This window comes from Embiotoca jacksoni, unplaced genomic scaffold (assembly GCF_022577435.1).
Source record: "Embiotoca jacksoni isolate LCO1_2020_lvr unplaced genomic scaffold, fEmbJac1.0.p SCAF_50, whole genome shotgun sequence".
Classification (NCBI taxonomy): domain Eukaryota; kingdom Metazoa; phylum Chordata; class Actinopteri; family Embiotocidae; genus Embiotoca; species Embiotoca jacksoni.
In genome coordinates, this window is record NW_027185404.1 from 810,616 (window position 1) to 823,359 (window position 12,744).

At 47.0% G+C, this 12,744-nt stretch overlaps 2 protein-coding genes across 4 annotated transcripts in view; both read left to right on the forward strand.

The window, feature by feature from the left end:
- The window catches only part of dyrk1b (dual-specificity tyrosine-(Y)-phosphorylation regulated kinase 1B), a 41,343-nt gene extending 39,183 nt beyond the window's left edge, over positions 1-2,160 (forward strand). For all 3 annotated transcript variants that reach the window (XM_069172056.1, XM_069172054.1, XM_069172055.1), the window contains exon 13: positions 143-2,160. In XM_069172056.1, coding sequence (XP_069028157.1) covers positions 143-658 — 516 coding nt within the window. In that variant the 3' untranslated portion in view covers positions 659-2,160. The remainder of the gene's footprint in view (positions 1-142) is intronic.
- A 1,568-nt stretch (positions 2,161-3,728) lies between these two features.
- ppox (protoporphyrinogen oxidase) lies at positions 3,729-12,699 on the forward strand. Its single transcript, XM_069172050.1, has 13 exons — positions 3,729-3,835; positions 4,409-4,608; positions 5,170-5,304; positions 5,749-5,864; positions 6,876-7,008; positions 7,134-7,278; positions 7,489-7,682; positions 10,193-10,253; positions 10,844-10,962; positions 11,089-11,202; positions 11,775-11,924; positions 12,048-12,090; positions 12,188-12,699. The coding sequence occupies exons 2-13, from the start codon at positions 4,525-4,527 to the stop codon at positions 12,316-12,318; spliced, it is 1,425 nt and encodes a 474-aa protein (XP_069028151.1). The 5' UTR covers positions 3,729-3,835; positions 4,409-4,524; the 3' UTR covers positions 12,319-12,699.
- The last annotated feature ends 45 nt before the right edge of the window (positions 12,700-12,744 follow it).

The following is a 12,744-nucleotide window of genomic DNA, read 5'->3' on the forward strand; positions in this document are numbered from 1 at the left end:
TTACTGTGAGACGTCCACCTGCTGGAGGACAGTCCAGGTGACGGTGCAGAGACACACCTGGAGACATCTCAGCAGGTGGCAAACACAGAACTACATCACATGATCGTGTCTCACCTCTCTGTCCCCCCTCCCTCCCATCCAGGCTCCCTCCCAGCAGCAGATGAGGATGTGGCCCGGCAGTGATGGTGGAGGTGGGGGTCAGGACCCAGCATACACCCAGTTGCTGCTCCACAAGCCGGCTGCCTCCCAACAACACCAGCGCCACTTCTTGGACCCACCCCACCACCCCCACCCGACTTACTCTCACCACGGGAACGGTGGGCGTGGCCTGAGGCAGGCCGGACAGACGGGCATCGGTGGAGGGGGGGGCCAGCAGGGCTCCTCGCCCCAGATGAGTGACAGCATGGATGTGGGCGTGTCCCTAGGGCTGCACCACCTGGGGGCGGTGTCTTCCATGGAGGCCTCTCAGTTCGGCTCTGCATCTCTGCCCCTCGCTCTGCCAATTGGACTGTCTGCCTTCCGGACTCGGACGGCCCCCACCGCCCCAGGGCCACAAGCCCCGCCCCCTGAGGACTACTACCCTGCCTCCAACAACAATAACCCCGCTGCAGGGGGCAGAGGGAGGCCGGACTCAGACGAGGGGCCAGCCAACTCTTGATAAAACCTGAACCATGCCCTAAAGCCATACAATTTTAACTACAACTACTACAACTACACACACACAGCCAGAGTTCAGAGACAAAGAGGTGAACTTTGTGCTGCAGGAGACAGTTCATACTGCATGAGAGGAGGAGGAGGAGGAGGAGGAGGAGGAGGAGGGAGGAGGATGCTGGGAAAAATCTCCTTTTAGCCTGTTTTAGTTTGTTGTCTTCGTTGCGACTGTAATTGGAACGGAATGATTGTGATAAGTTTGTTTTTATTAATATTATTGTTGATTAATATTATTTGATTTTTCTCGGGTTTGAGGAGTTGTGTGTTCTCTTTGGTTGTTGTTTTAGTCTGGAGAGGAGGAGGAGGAGGATGAAGAGGAGGGAGAGGAGTCGTGCTTTTTCCTTTTTACTCCACATGGTGGCCGGACGTGGAAGGAGAGAGTCACACTGCGACGTCAGTGTGTTCATGTTCAAAGGCTCCTAGAGAGGAGCAGTCACACACACACACACACACACACACACACACACACAGAAATACACACACACACAAACAAACACACACACACACAGAAATACACGCACACACAAACGGACACACACAAACACAGCCTCACTGCGTTGGTAGACCGTCAGGCTCTTCATCCACTCACGTTGGTTCCCTTTGACCTTGGATGCACCGCTATGATTGACAAGTCCACTGGCCCCGCCCACTTAATTTGCATATTGACAACAACAATCGAACACACAAGAACACATTTTAATAGCAGGTGTGAATGCAAAGATCAGGAGTCATTTGTGTGTGTGTGTGTTTGGTGTGTGTGTGTGTGTGTGTGTGTGTGTGTGTGTGTGTGTTCAGGACTCGTGGACTCCCTCTCGGTCTCGGTGCAGTGTGTCCTCCCTCCGTCTTGCTCCGCCTGCTCCAGACAGACGTATGAGAGTGGCGTGGGTTCGGGGGAGGAGGGGGGGTGGAGGGAGGAGAAGGTGACGGGACACTGATGCCTTGCTGACAGGGATCTCCTTCTCCTCCTCCCCTCCCCCTGCTCTCCTCCTCTCCTCCTCCTCCTCCTCCTGGCGTGTTCCTCCTCCAGACAGCTCCTCCTCTCTGTGCTGCTAATCACCATGACAACTGGTCCGGATTGCTGCTAAAGATCCAACACAGATCAATAAAGAAATAAAAAGAAATAGAAACAGAAATAAAAAAAATAAAAAAAACTTTTTAACCCTTCTGCTTAAGAGAAAAGGATAAAGTAAGAACCACTGCATCTCAATGTATTTATTACTATTTAACAAGAAAAAACAAACTGAAAGTAACCCTTTTTTCTGCTCTTCTTTGTTTGGTTGCCTTCTTTCTGCAGGTGAGCTCTGATTGGCTATTGTAACAGTGACAGTAACTGGTGACTGAGTTGCCACCGGTTGTGGGGGCTGGGTGGAGGGGACGGGTCGGGGCAAAATAAAGTTGGATATATAATAAGAATAAAGAGTATACTTTTGCACACCAAAGTCAAACAAACATCAGATCTCTGCCTTTCTTCTACTAATCTGGTCCAGCAGCTCAGGACCAACGTCTGTCTCAGGACAGGGACACACAGGGACTCAGAGACACACAGGGACTCACAGGGACTCACAGAGACACACACGGACTCACAGAGACACAAAGGGACTCACAGAGACACACAGAGACTCAGGGACACACAGGGACTCGGACTCGCAGGGACACACAAAGACTCACAGGGACTCAGAGACACACAGGGACACAAAGGGACTCACAGGGACACACAGAGACATACTGGGACACAAAGGGACTCACAGGGACACACAGAGACACACTGGGATACACAGGGAGTCTGCAGACTATGTGAGGGGACATGTCCACAGCTCTGTTGGAGCTCCGGTTCCGTTGACGACCAGGACAATAAGAAGATTAATCTTTTCAACAGAACTTTGCAGCGGCTAAAAGACGACCCGGTGACGGAGAGACGGGTCAGGACGGCTCAGCTCAGAGACGTCCATCAGCTGCTTTACTCTGGAAGGACGAACTGTTAAATGTCAAATGTCTCGCATGTCTTCATCACATGTTGTGTGTCCATGAACAGGAGACATGTTTTAATGAGAAGGCCGAGTAGAGTTACAAACATCCCATGTTCAGGTTGACTGTTAGCATTAGGCTGATGTAGAGAGAGAGAGAGAGAGAGAGAGAGAGTGTGTGTGTGTGTGTGTTTGTCTGTCTTTATTTCACTTCCAGCTGTTTAACGTGTAGTATTCACTGATACAAACAGTCAGTAGAGGAAGAGAAGCAGCTGATGGAAGACATTATTGATATAATAAACTGGATGTTCTCTTACATCAGAAATGATCCGTCCTTTCTCAGTCAGCCCTCAGATTTATTTCAGATATATTTCAGATTTATTTCAGATTTTTTTCAGATGTATTTCAGTTATAGTTCAGATATGTTTAGATATGGATAGAATAGAATAGAATAAAACTGAATAGAACAGAACAGAATAAAATAGAATAGAACAAAACAGAACAGAATAGAATAGAATATTATTGTCATTGCACAATACAAATTAAAATTGCTCCTTCTGGTGGTGCAACAGTACAAACTAGTAATCTTAAAACATTAAGCAGGGTTGATGTACACAGCAACACACTCACACACACACCTGAACACCTGTCCGGGTCATCTCGGTCTAGTTTCATTAGACAGACGAGTTCAGGTGTCTCTCAGGTAAAAACTAATCTTGAATCTGCTGCTCACAAATACACAACAGCATCAACACACTAACACAGAACACAACTATCAAACTTCCAACACATCGTCCTTCAGACAGGAATACAGCTGCAAACATATCACGTGACTTTCCTGTCTGACAGACAGAAATAAAACACTGATATATTCTCTAATTCATTAAAATTCACTGTTGAGCTGATTTGTATTTGGTGAGTATTTGTGATGCAGTGCCACCCTCCGACCTGTTGGTGGAGCTAAAGCTCCATTTCATCGTTTATTCAAAACCATAAAGGCTTCAGAAGAAGGAGACGTTGCTCTTATTATGAAGGAGTCCTGCCGGAAGTCGGAAGTGTAACTCACAGCTGTGGAGTGACAGAGAAAGAGACACACACACACACACCGGACCGACGGGACACGGACCAACACACCGCTGCTGTGTCACAGACACACACAGGTAACAGTTTCTGTTCCGTCTGTCCAGGTGTGTGTTCAGGAGTGTGTCCAGGTGTGTGTTCAGGAGTGTGTCCAGGTGTGTGTTCAGGAGTGTGTGTGCTGGTAGTTTGTCGCTGTGTGTGAAGTATGAAGTGAAGCACAGACCCAGAACCACGTCCAGAACCAGATCCGGGTCCCTGTCCTGAATCTGGACCTGGTTCAGAGCAGCACGTAGAGATGCTGATCATCAACAGACACTTCATACCTGATCAGCTGACATTAATTTAAATATTCTGTCGTTTTATAACTCTTATCACGTTATTATGAAATATGTTATTACGTCAGAGTGTCACCTAACGACCTGCGGGGACCCGGAAGTTCACCTCTGATCTCTCATAGCTCCACCCTCAGACAATCTGTATGATGTGTGTTAATGTGGTCGGTTATTAATCAGGTAATTAAAAATACATTAATGTGGAACAGCAGAGAAGTCTGTGGTCCTTTGAGAGGACACAAACGGTGGACAGTTGGACAGACAGCTGGTGACAGAAGGAGATGTCTGATAAACAAACTGTCTCATTATCATCATCAACAGGCCTTCATCTTCATCAGACACACCCTGCAGCTCACCCGCTCTTCACCCCCTCCCCACCCTGCTGCTGTCCTGAAGCCCCACTCTGATTGGATGGAAGCTGTGTCTGCAGCCAGCCAATGAGAACGGTCGCGGTCCTCGGAGGCGGGATCGGCGGGTTGGCTGCCTCCTACTACCTGTGCAAGAACCCCCTGGTTACCAAGGTAACACACACACACACACACACACACACACACACACAGTGTCCAGTTCCTGTCACTTCAGAGGATGTGACCTTGACTGTCACAGTGGGAGGGGAACATCAGGAACATCAGGAACAGAACACAACAGAACATTAAACAGAACTGGTACAATTGGACCATGTGAGAACAGTTGAGTCAGCAGCAGGGATGATGTCTCTGTCCACCTGTCCTTTATATACAGTCAATGATCCCGACCCTCACTGATGAACTCTGGGTAATCACAGAGGACCAGCTGGAGGAACCTGCAGGAACAGGAATCAGTATATGGACCACCGATCGGACCGTCAAATTTTTTGATAAAAAAAAAACTTGAGAAAATGGATGATTTTTTTTTACATGTTTTGAAGCATAACACGCGTAACATGTTCATGACATTAATATGTGTAACCACGACCCATAACTGCAGGCAAACATCCAACACATAAAAATATACAAATAATAAAGAGTATTAATGAAACACGTGGACATGAAACATCATGTAAACTACACGTGTGTGTGTGTGTGTGTGATGAAATCCAACAGGTGGTTCTGTTGGAGTCCAGCAGTCGTTTTGGCGGCTGGCTCTGGTCCACTCGGAGGTCCGATGGAGCCGTGTTCGAACACGGACCTCGTGGGATCCGACCCGCCGGGACGGTGGGACGCAACACACTCAACATGGTGAGTTGTGTCTCGGCGACGAAGTGTTGAATGAACGAGTGTCGTCTGTCAGGAACAAACAGAAGATGGAAGATTAATATCAGACTTAGAAATCAGCTGCAGAGATTTGTAAACTCAACTGAAGAAAGAAATGAATGAAACAGATCATTAAAAAATGAGACCTTAGGAAAACTCCTTGCTATAATTATGAACTTATTGTTATTATTATGCCATAAAATCAGCATCATGATATTTTTACCTTCAGTTGTTGCTTGAAATATGAAACGGCGTCTGAAAGAAACACAATCAAAGTATCTGAGGATGACAAACGAGTCCTGAATGTGAAGATATCAGAAACTGTTTCACACTTAAAGGTTTATTGCTGAGTCGTCTGAATGAGTCCAACAGTGATATTCAAAATGAATTCATTATTAACAAGTGTTACATGTGTGTTTCTGTGTGTAGATGGAGGACCTCGGTCTCACTGCCGACATCCTGCCCGTCACCTACAGTCACGTTGCCTCTAAGAACAGATATCTGTATGTGAATGGAGAACTTCGCAAGATGCCTTCAGGAGTCAGGTAGAAGAGAGGGAGGGAGAGGTGTTCGTGTTGGGTTGGGTGGTCAAATCAACCACTTATTTCATGTTGTATTCTAAGTATTCACTGTTTATAAAAGTGTTCGTAGCTTGAAAAATAAAAGATAACATACACTTTATTTTCAAAATGTAAACAAATCAAATTTGCTCAGTGAATCCAAAGACTGTTTATAAAAGTGTTTGTAGCTTCCAGGTCTGTAAAATGGTTCCAATGCAGAAGTTTCTTCAGCTGCAATACCACCGAGTGCCACTAGAGGTCGGCTTCAAAAAGCCTCCGGCTCCATAGACTCCCATTCAACTTCTCTCATCAAATCCAAAGTGAATAAAATGTGTCCATCAGTTATCTCGGTGTTGTTAGCTAAAGTCACTTCTTCTTATTAGTTTTCTGGAGGTCCATCTGAAAATAATCCCTCATTCATTAGAAAAGAAGATTCAAGAAGACCTGTTTTTGGGGGCGTGTCTGTTTGATTGACAGGCCTGTGCAGTCAGGTTACAGCTAACGGTGGGCGGGACGTAGTATCGTCAGGTTTCCAATCAGATCCACCGCTGGCTCCTCCCCCAGCTCGTCCAAATATGGTCACTTCCTGCTCCAAACCGCTCCGAACTAGCAAGATGGTGACGGACAGAATCTGAACTGGAGGATTCATAACGTTCACAAACCAACGATGACATCACTGATGGTTGAATGTTACGACACGTCAGACGGTTTGATCAGAACTTCTTGGAGATTTCTGTTTGGTGAACAGCTGCTTGATAAAACCCCGACAGTGAACCATCATGATGTATTGAACCTCCCAGCAGAGACTGATGCTGCTTCTCCTTTCAGAAAGTATTAAGAGGTCTGAATACTTTTTGACTGTAGATGCAGTTGTTCATGCAGATTCAACATCTGTCCACGTGTACCTAATAAAGTGACTGTAAATGAGGGACTTCCTGTCGAGAGTCAGATGAAACAGATTCTCGTATGGACTTTTCGTCCCTCTCTGTCTTCCAGCGGACTTATGAGGACGGTCCCCCCCTTCTCTCGTCCCCTCCTGTGGAGCATTGCCATGGAGATGCTGGTGAAAAAAGGCAAAGAGGATGACGAGTCCATCCACTCGTTTGTTTCTCGGAGGCTCGGGAGGGAGGTGAGGAGGACTTCCTGTCAGAGATTTCACTCTGTCAGTGCTGAGTCACCGTTAACTAACCTGCTGTGTGTGTGTGTGTGTGTGTGTGTGTGTGTGTGTGTGTGTGTGTGTGTGTGTGTGTGTAGCTGGCAGACATCGCCGTGGACAGTCTGTGTCGCGGTGTGTTTGCGGGGGACTGCAGGAAGTTGAGTGTGCGCTCCTGTTTTCCGCTCCTCTACAACGCGGAGCAGAGCCGAGGTTCCGTGGTTCTGGGGATGCTGCTGGGTTCAGGTACCTCCGCCGGTCTCTGCTCACACTGTGGTCCAACTAGTTCTGTTCCCAGGATGTGAATCAGTCGTCAGCCAGGTTCAAGACATCATCTGTGATTAGATTCAGACTGTAGCAGGTTCCAGGTCGTTGTGTCAGAGGAACGGTTGACCAATCAGAGGGCTGGATCTGTGTGTTATTGTCTGATTGACGCTGAATGTTTAAACCCGGCAGGTCCGTCCCCTGAGATCCGGCCCGGTCCGCTGGCTCAGAGGTCCATGAAGGAGTCATGGGCCCAGTGGTCTCTGAGGAAGGGGGTGGAGTCTCTCCCAGAATCCATCACTGAGTTCCTGCAGCACAGCGGGAAGGCGGAGCTTCACAGAGACGCAGCAGTGACACAGATCGAACCTTCAGCCTCTGGATGGAAGGTCAGTGAGGAGGAGGAGGAGGAAGATCAGTGAGGATGGAGGAGGAAGGTCAATGAGGAGGAGGATGGAGGGGGAAAGTCAATGAGGAAGATGATGAGGAGGAAGGTCAGTGAGGAGAAGGAGGAGGAGGAAGATCAGTGAGGAGGAGGATGGAGGAGGAACAGGGTCAATGAGGAAGATGATGAGGAGGAAGGTCAGTGAGGAGAAGGAGGAGGAGGAAGATCAGTGAGGAGGAGGATGGAGGAGGAACAGGGTCAATGAGGAAGATGATGAGGAGGAAGGTCAGTGAGGAAGAGGATGGAGGAGGAAGGTCAGTATGGAGGAGGAGGATGGAGGAGGAAGGTCAGTGAGGAGGAGGAGGAAGAGCAAGATACATTTCCTGGTCCTCAGATCTACTTTGTGTTTAGTACTATGAAGAAACGTATTTAACATCTTCCTATACATGTGTGTTTCTGTGTGTTTCTGTGTGTGTTTCTGTGTGTGTTTCTGTGTGTTTCTGTGTGTTTCTGTGTGTGTTTCTGTGTGTGTTTCTGTGTGTGTTTCTGTGTGTTTCTGTGTGTGTTTCTGTGTGTGTTTCTGTGTGTGTTTCTGTGTGTTTCTGTGTGTGTTTCTGTGTGTTTCTGTGTGTTTCTGTGTGTGTTTCTGTGTGTTTCTGTGTGTGTTTCTGTGTGTTTCTGTGTGTGTTTCTGTGTGTTTCTGTGTGTGTTTCTGTGTGTGTTTCTGTGTGTTTCTGTGTGTTTCTGTGTGTGTTTCTGTGTGTTTCTGTGTGTGTTTCTGTGTGTGTTTCTGTGTGTGTTTCTGTGTGTTTCTGTGTGTTTCTGTGTTTCTGTGTGTGTTTCTGTGTGTGTTTCTGTGTGTTTCTGTGTGTGTTTCTGTGTGTGTTTCTGTGTGTTTCTGTGTGTGTTTCTGTGTGTGTTTCTGTGTGTTTCTGTGTGTTTCTGTGTTTCTGTGTGTTTCTGTGTGTTTCTGTGTGTGTTTCTGTGTGTGTTTCTGTGTGTTTCTGTGTGTGTTTCTGTGTGTTTCTGTGTGTTTCTGTGTGTGTTTCTGTGTGTGTTTCTGTGTGTTTCTGTGTGTGTTTCTGTGTGTTTCTGTGTGTTTCTGTGTGTGTTTCTGTGTGTGTTTCTGTGTGTGTTTGTGTGTTTCTGTGTGTGTTTCTGTGTGTTTCTGTGTGTGTTTCTGTGTGTGTTTCTGTGTGTTTCTGTGTGTGTTTCTGTGTGTGTTTCTGTGTGTTTCTGTGTGTTTCTGTGTGTGTTTCTGTGTGTTTCTGTGTGTGTTTCTGTGTGTGTTTCTGTGTGTTTCTGTGTGTGTTTCTGTGTGTTTCTGTGTGTGTTTCTGTGTGTGTTTCTGTGTGTGTTTGTGTGTTTCTGTGTGTGTTTCTGTGTGTTTCTGTGTGTGTTTCTGTGTGTGTTTCTGTGTGTTTCTGTGTGTGTTTCTGTGTGTGTTTCTGTGTGTTTCTGTGTGTTTCTGTGTGTGTTTCTGTGTGTTTCTGTGTGTGTTTCTGTGTGTTTCTGTGTGTGTTTCTGTGTGTTTCTGTGTGTGTTTCTGTGTTTCTGTGTTTCTGTGTGTTTCTGTGTGTTTTTGTGTGTTTCTGTGTGTTTTTGTGTGTGTTTCTGTGTTTCTGTGTTTCTGTGTGTGTTTCTGTGTGTTTCTGTGTGTTTCTGTGTGTGTTTCTGTGTGTTTCTGTGTTTCTGTGTTTCTGTGTGTTTCTGTGTGTGTTTCTGTGTGTGTTTCTGTGTGTTTCTGTGTTTCTGTGTGTGTTTCTGTGTGTTTCTGTGTTTCTGTGTGTGTGTTTGTGTGTTTCTGTGTGTTTTTGTGTGTTTCTGTGTGTTTCTGTGTGTAACTGTGTGTGTTTCTGTGTGTTTCTGTGTGTGTTTCTGTGTGTTTCTGTGTGTAACTGTGTGTGTTTCTGTGTGTTTCTGTGTGTGTTTCTGTGTGTTTCTGTGTGTGTTTCTGTGTGTTTCTGTGTGTTTCTGTGTGTGTTTCTGTGTTTCTGTGTGTTTCTGTGTGTTTCTGTGTTTCTGTGTGTTTTTGTGTGTTTCTGTGTGTTTTTGTGTGTGTTTCTGTGTGTTTCTGTGTGTTTCTGTGTGTGTTTCTGTGTGTTTCTGTGTTTCTGTGTGTTTCTGTGTGTTTTTGTGTGTTTCTGTGTGTTTTTGTGTGTGTTTCTGTGTGTGTTTCTGTGTGTGTTTCTGTGTGTTTCTGTGTGTGTTTCTGTGTGTTTCTGTGTTTCTGTGTGTTTCTGTGTGTGTTTCTGTGTGTTTCTGTGTTTCTGTGTTTCTGTGTGTTTCTGTGTGTGTGTTTCTGTGTTTCTGTGTGTTTTTGTGTGTTTCTGTGTGTTTTTGTGTGTGTTTCTGTGTGTGTTTCTGTGTGTTTCTGTGTTTCTGTGTGTTTCTGTGTGTGTTTCTGTGTGTTTCTGTGTTTCTGTGTTTCTGTGTGTTTCTGTGTGTGTGTTTGTGTGTTTCTGTGTGTTTTTGTGTGTTTTTGTGTGTTTCTGTGTGTAACTGTGTGTGCAGGTCCACATGGAGGATGGTATTGTATCAGCTGACCACATCATCTCAGCTCTTCCTGCTAAAGGTGAGTGATGTTTGTCTGACATGAGGTCTCCTGATGACCTCTGACCCTCAGCCCTCCATCCCGTCATGTTTAAGAACATAGGAGGGAGGATCGATAAGTTCAGAGACAACTAATGTCTCCCTGATGAGTCATCCAATCCAGTGAGGAGGGGGCGGAGCTACGATTGTGTTGTTGAGGGTGAAAAACTGGCTGTCAAACGTGCTGTCATGGTGGAGAAGCCTGTTGCCATGGCGCCACAGTGAATGATTCCCCTTAGACACCTCAGAAGGTCCCGGTGGAACACAGAGTTGGACGGTCTGACTCTGGGGGACGATTTAACAGTGACACAACCAAAGAACACTCAGCTGGTGTCTCCTGACCTGATGCACCTTTTTCAGGTCTTGGACAGTGAAGCTCCGCCCCTCCTGAAACATGATGTCACTCAGATCCTCCCTCGTGTCGTGTTAGCTGGTTACAACAGCGTCGCTACTTTAAACCTAAACTGTAAACAGCTCCTTCAAAATAAGACGACAGTATGTTGTGTTGCATCAGAATGATGAAATAAAGTTGTTGTTGTTGTTGTCCTCCGTCGCTGTGCTCCTCCCCTGCAGCCCTCTCCTCCTCCCTCCCCCCCTCCTGCCAGCCTCTGATCCAGCAGCTGATGGATGTCTCCTCCGTCACGGTGGCCGTGGTCAACCTGGAGTACGAAGGGTCAGTCCTGCCTGTAACGGTGAGAGCAGCGCGCGCACGCACGCGCACACACACACACACACACACACACACACACACACACACACACACAGACAGATGAGGAGGTTCACCTTCCTCACGTTCAGGTGTGTTCCTGTGTTTTCAGGGTTTTGGTCACCTGGTTCCTTCGTCGGAGGACCGAGGTCTGCTGGGAGTCGTCTACGACTCTGTTCCCTTCCCTCAACACAACAGACCCGACGGACACACAACCAGACTGACGGTACACACTCTGACACACATACACACACTCTGACACACATACACACACTCAACACACACAACACACATACACACACACAACACACATACACACACACACACTCAACACACACACACACACACACACACACACACACACACACAGTTAGCTTCATCATGGCATATCAGTCTGCAGTTCCTACAGTTACAGGCATTGTAAATGTTTAAAAAAAGATCTCGTGTAAACTCATCAAGTGGATTTTATTCAGTTTCAGTTCAGGACGGTTTTAACTTAAATAAAATGTCTACCAGCAGAGGTGTTCACCGGGTTATTGATCAGACTGATTATTAGATATTGATAACCAACAGCTGAGATCCAATTCAATTCAAATTTATCATCATTGTACAAGAACGCGGCAGCAAATACCAAAGTAAAATAATAAGACTTGATTGAGATGTTGTGCAGCGACAGGCCAGCAGGGGGCAGCAGATCCAGTCTGCTTGGAAACGCACTGACGTCCTCATCAATGCGGAGAAGTTGTTAAAATGCTTTGAGCCGCTGTCTGGTTTCCATGTCATGTCCGTGTCTTCCAGGTGATGATGGGCGGAGCCTGGTTCCAGGAAGTGTTTGGGGCCCCTGAAGCGGTAACAGAGGAGGGTCTTCTAGAAAGAGCCACTGAGGCGGTGCGCTGCCACCTAGGGGTCACCGCCGCGCCCAGCTGGAGCCGCGTGCTTCTCCACCGGGTACGACGGGAACATTTTATCAACCTGTTTATGTCTCGCACTGTGTTTTATTTATCTCTGGAGACGGACTGTAGCGTCGGTAGGTTGCTATGGCGATGACATCGTTTGCTGTTCTCCTCTCAGGACTGCATCCCTCAGTACCAGAAAGGACACTTCCGGAGAGTCGGTGAGTATCAACGTGTAAACATGAGACGCTGGTTAACTGAAGGGAAGCTCCGTCCTCAGCTCTCTGTCTGTCTCTGTCTGTCTGTCTGTCTCTCCAGAGTTCATGAGGAGCTTCATTAAGACCAATAATCTGCCGCTGTCTCTGATTGGCTCCTCCTACAACGGCGTGTCGGTCAACGACGTCATCTTCGGCGGGCGGACGGCGGTGGAGCAGCTGACGGGAGTCTGACGGAGCTCGTTGCTCCTCCGGGGACGAGAAAGTGTTTTTGAGGACTGAATTAGTTTTATATCTGTTGACCGATGACGACATCACTCTAAGAAGTCTCACATTACAGCATTTCAACCAGAGTTCAGTCGTTAGTGACAAACACCTGGAGCTCTTCTCTTCCCACCTGTCCAGCTGCTGCTCGCTGTGTTTGTGAGGTCACTGAGGTCAGAGGTCAGCTGGTGTGTTTGAACTCTTCACGGTCAGTGACTGCGGACGCTGGACGGACAGCTTCAGCATGAAAGGTCGTGTTGTTGCAGGCAGCGTCTGGATGCGTCTTCAGTCTTCAGGTTCTCGTTCTCTGTAATCTGACTTGTTTCTAACAAAGCCTGATTTCACCTGCGAGCCGTCCGTCTCCTTCTTTCCTCGTCACCTCTCTTGTTGTTTTAC

Coding starts and splice junctions, on each gene's coding strand:
- ppox (XM_069172050.1), top strand. CDS start 4,525: ATGAGAACGGTCGCGGTCCTCGGAGGCGGGATCGGCGGGTTGGCTGCC. Junction 7,009..7,133: donor CTCGGAGGCTCGGGAGGGAG/GTGAGGAGGACT, acceptor GTGTGTGTGTAG/CTGGCAGACATCGCCGTGGA. Junction 10,254..10,843: donor CTCAGCTCTTCCTGCTAAAG/GTGAGTGATGTT, acceptor CCTCCCCTGCAG/CCCTCTCCTCCTCCCTCCCC.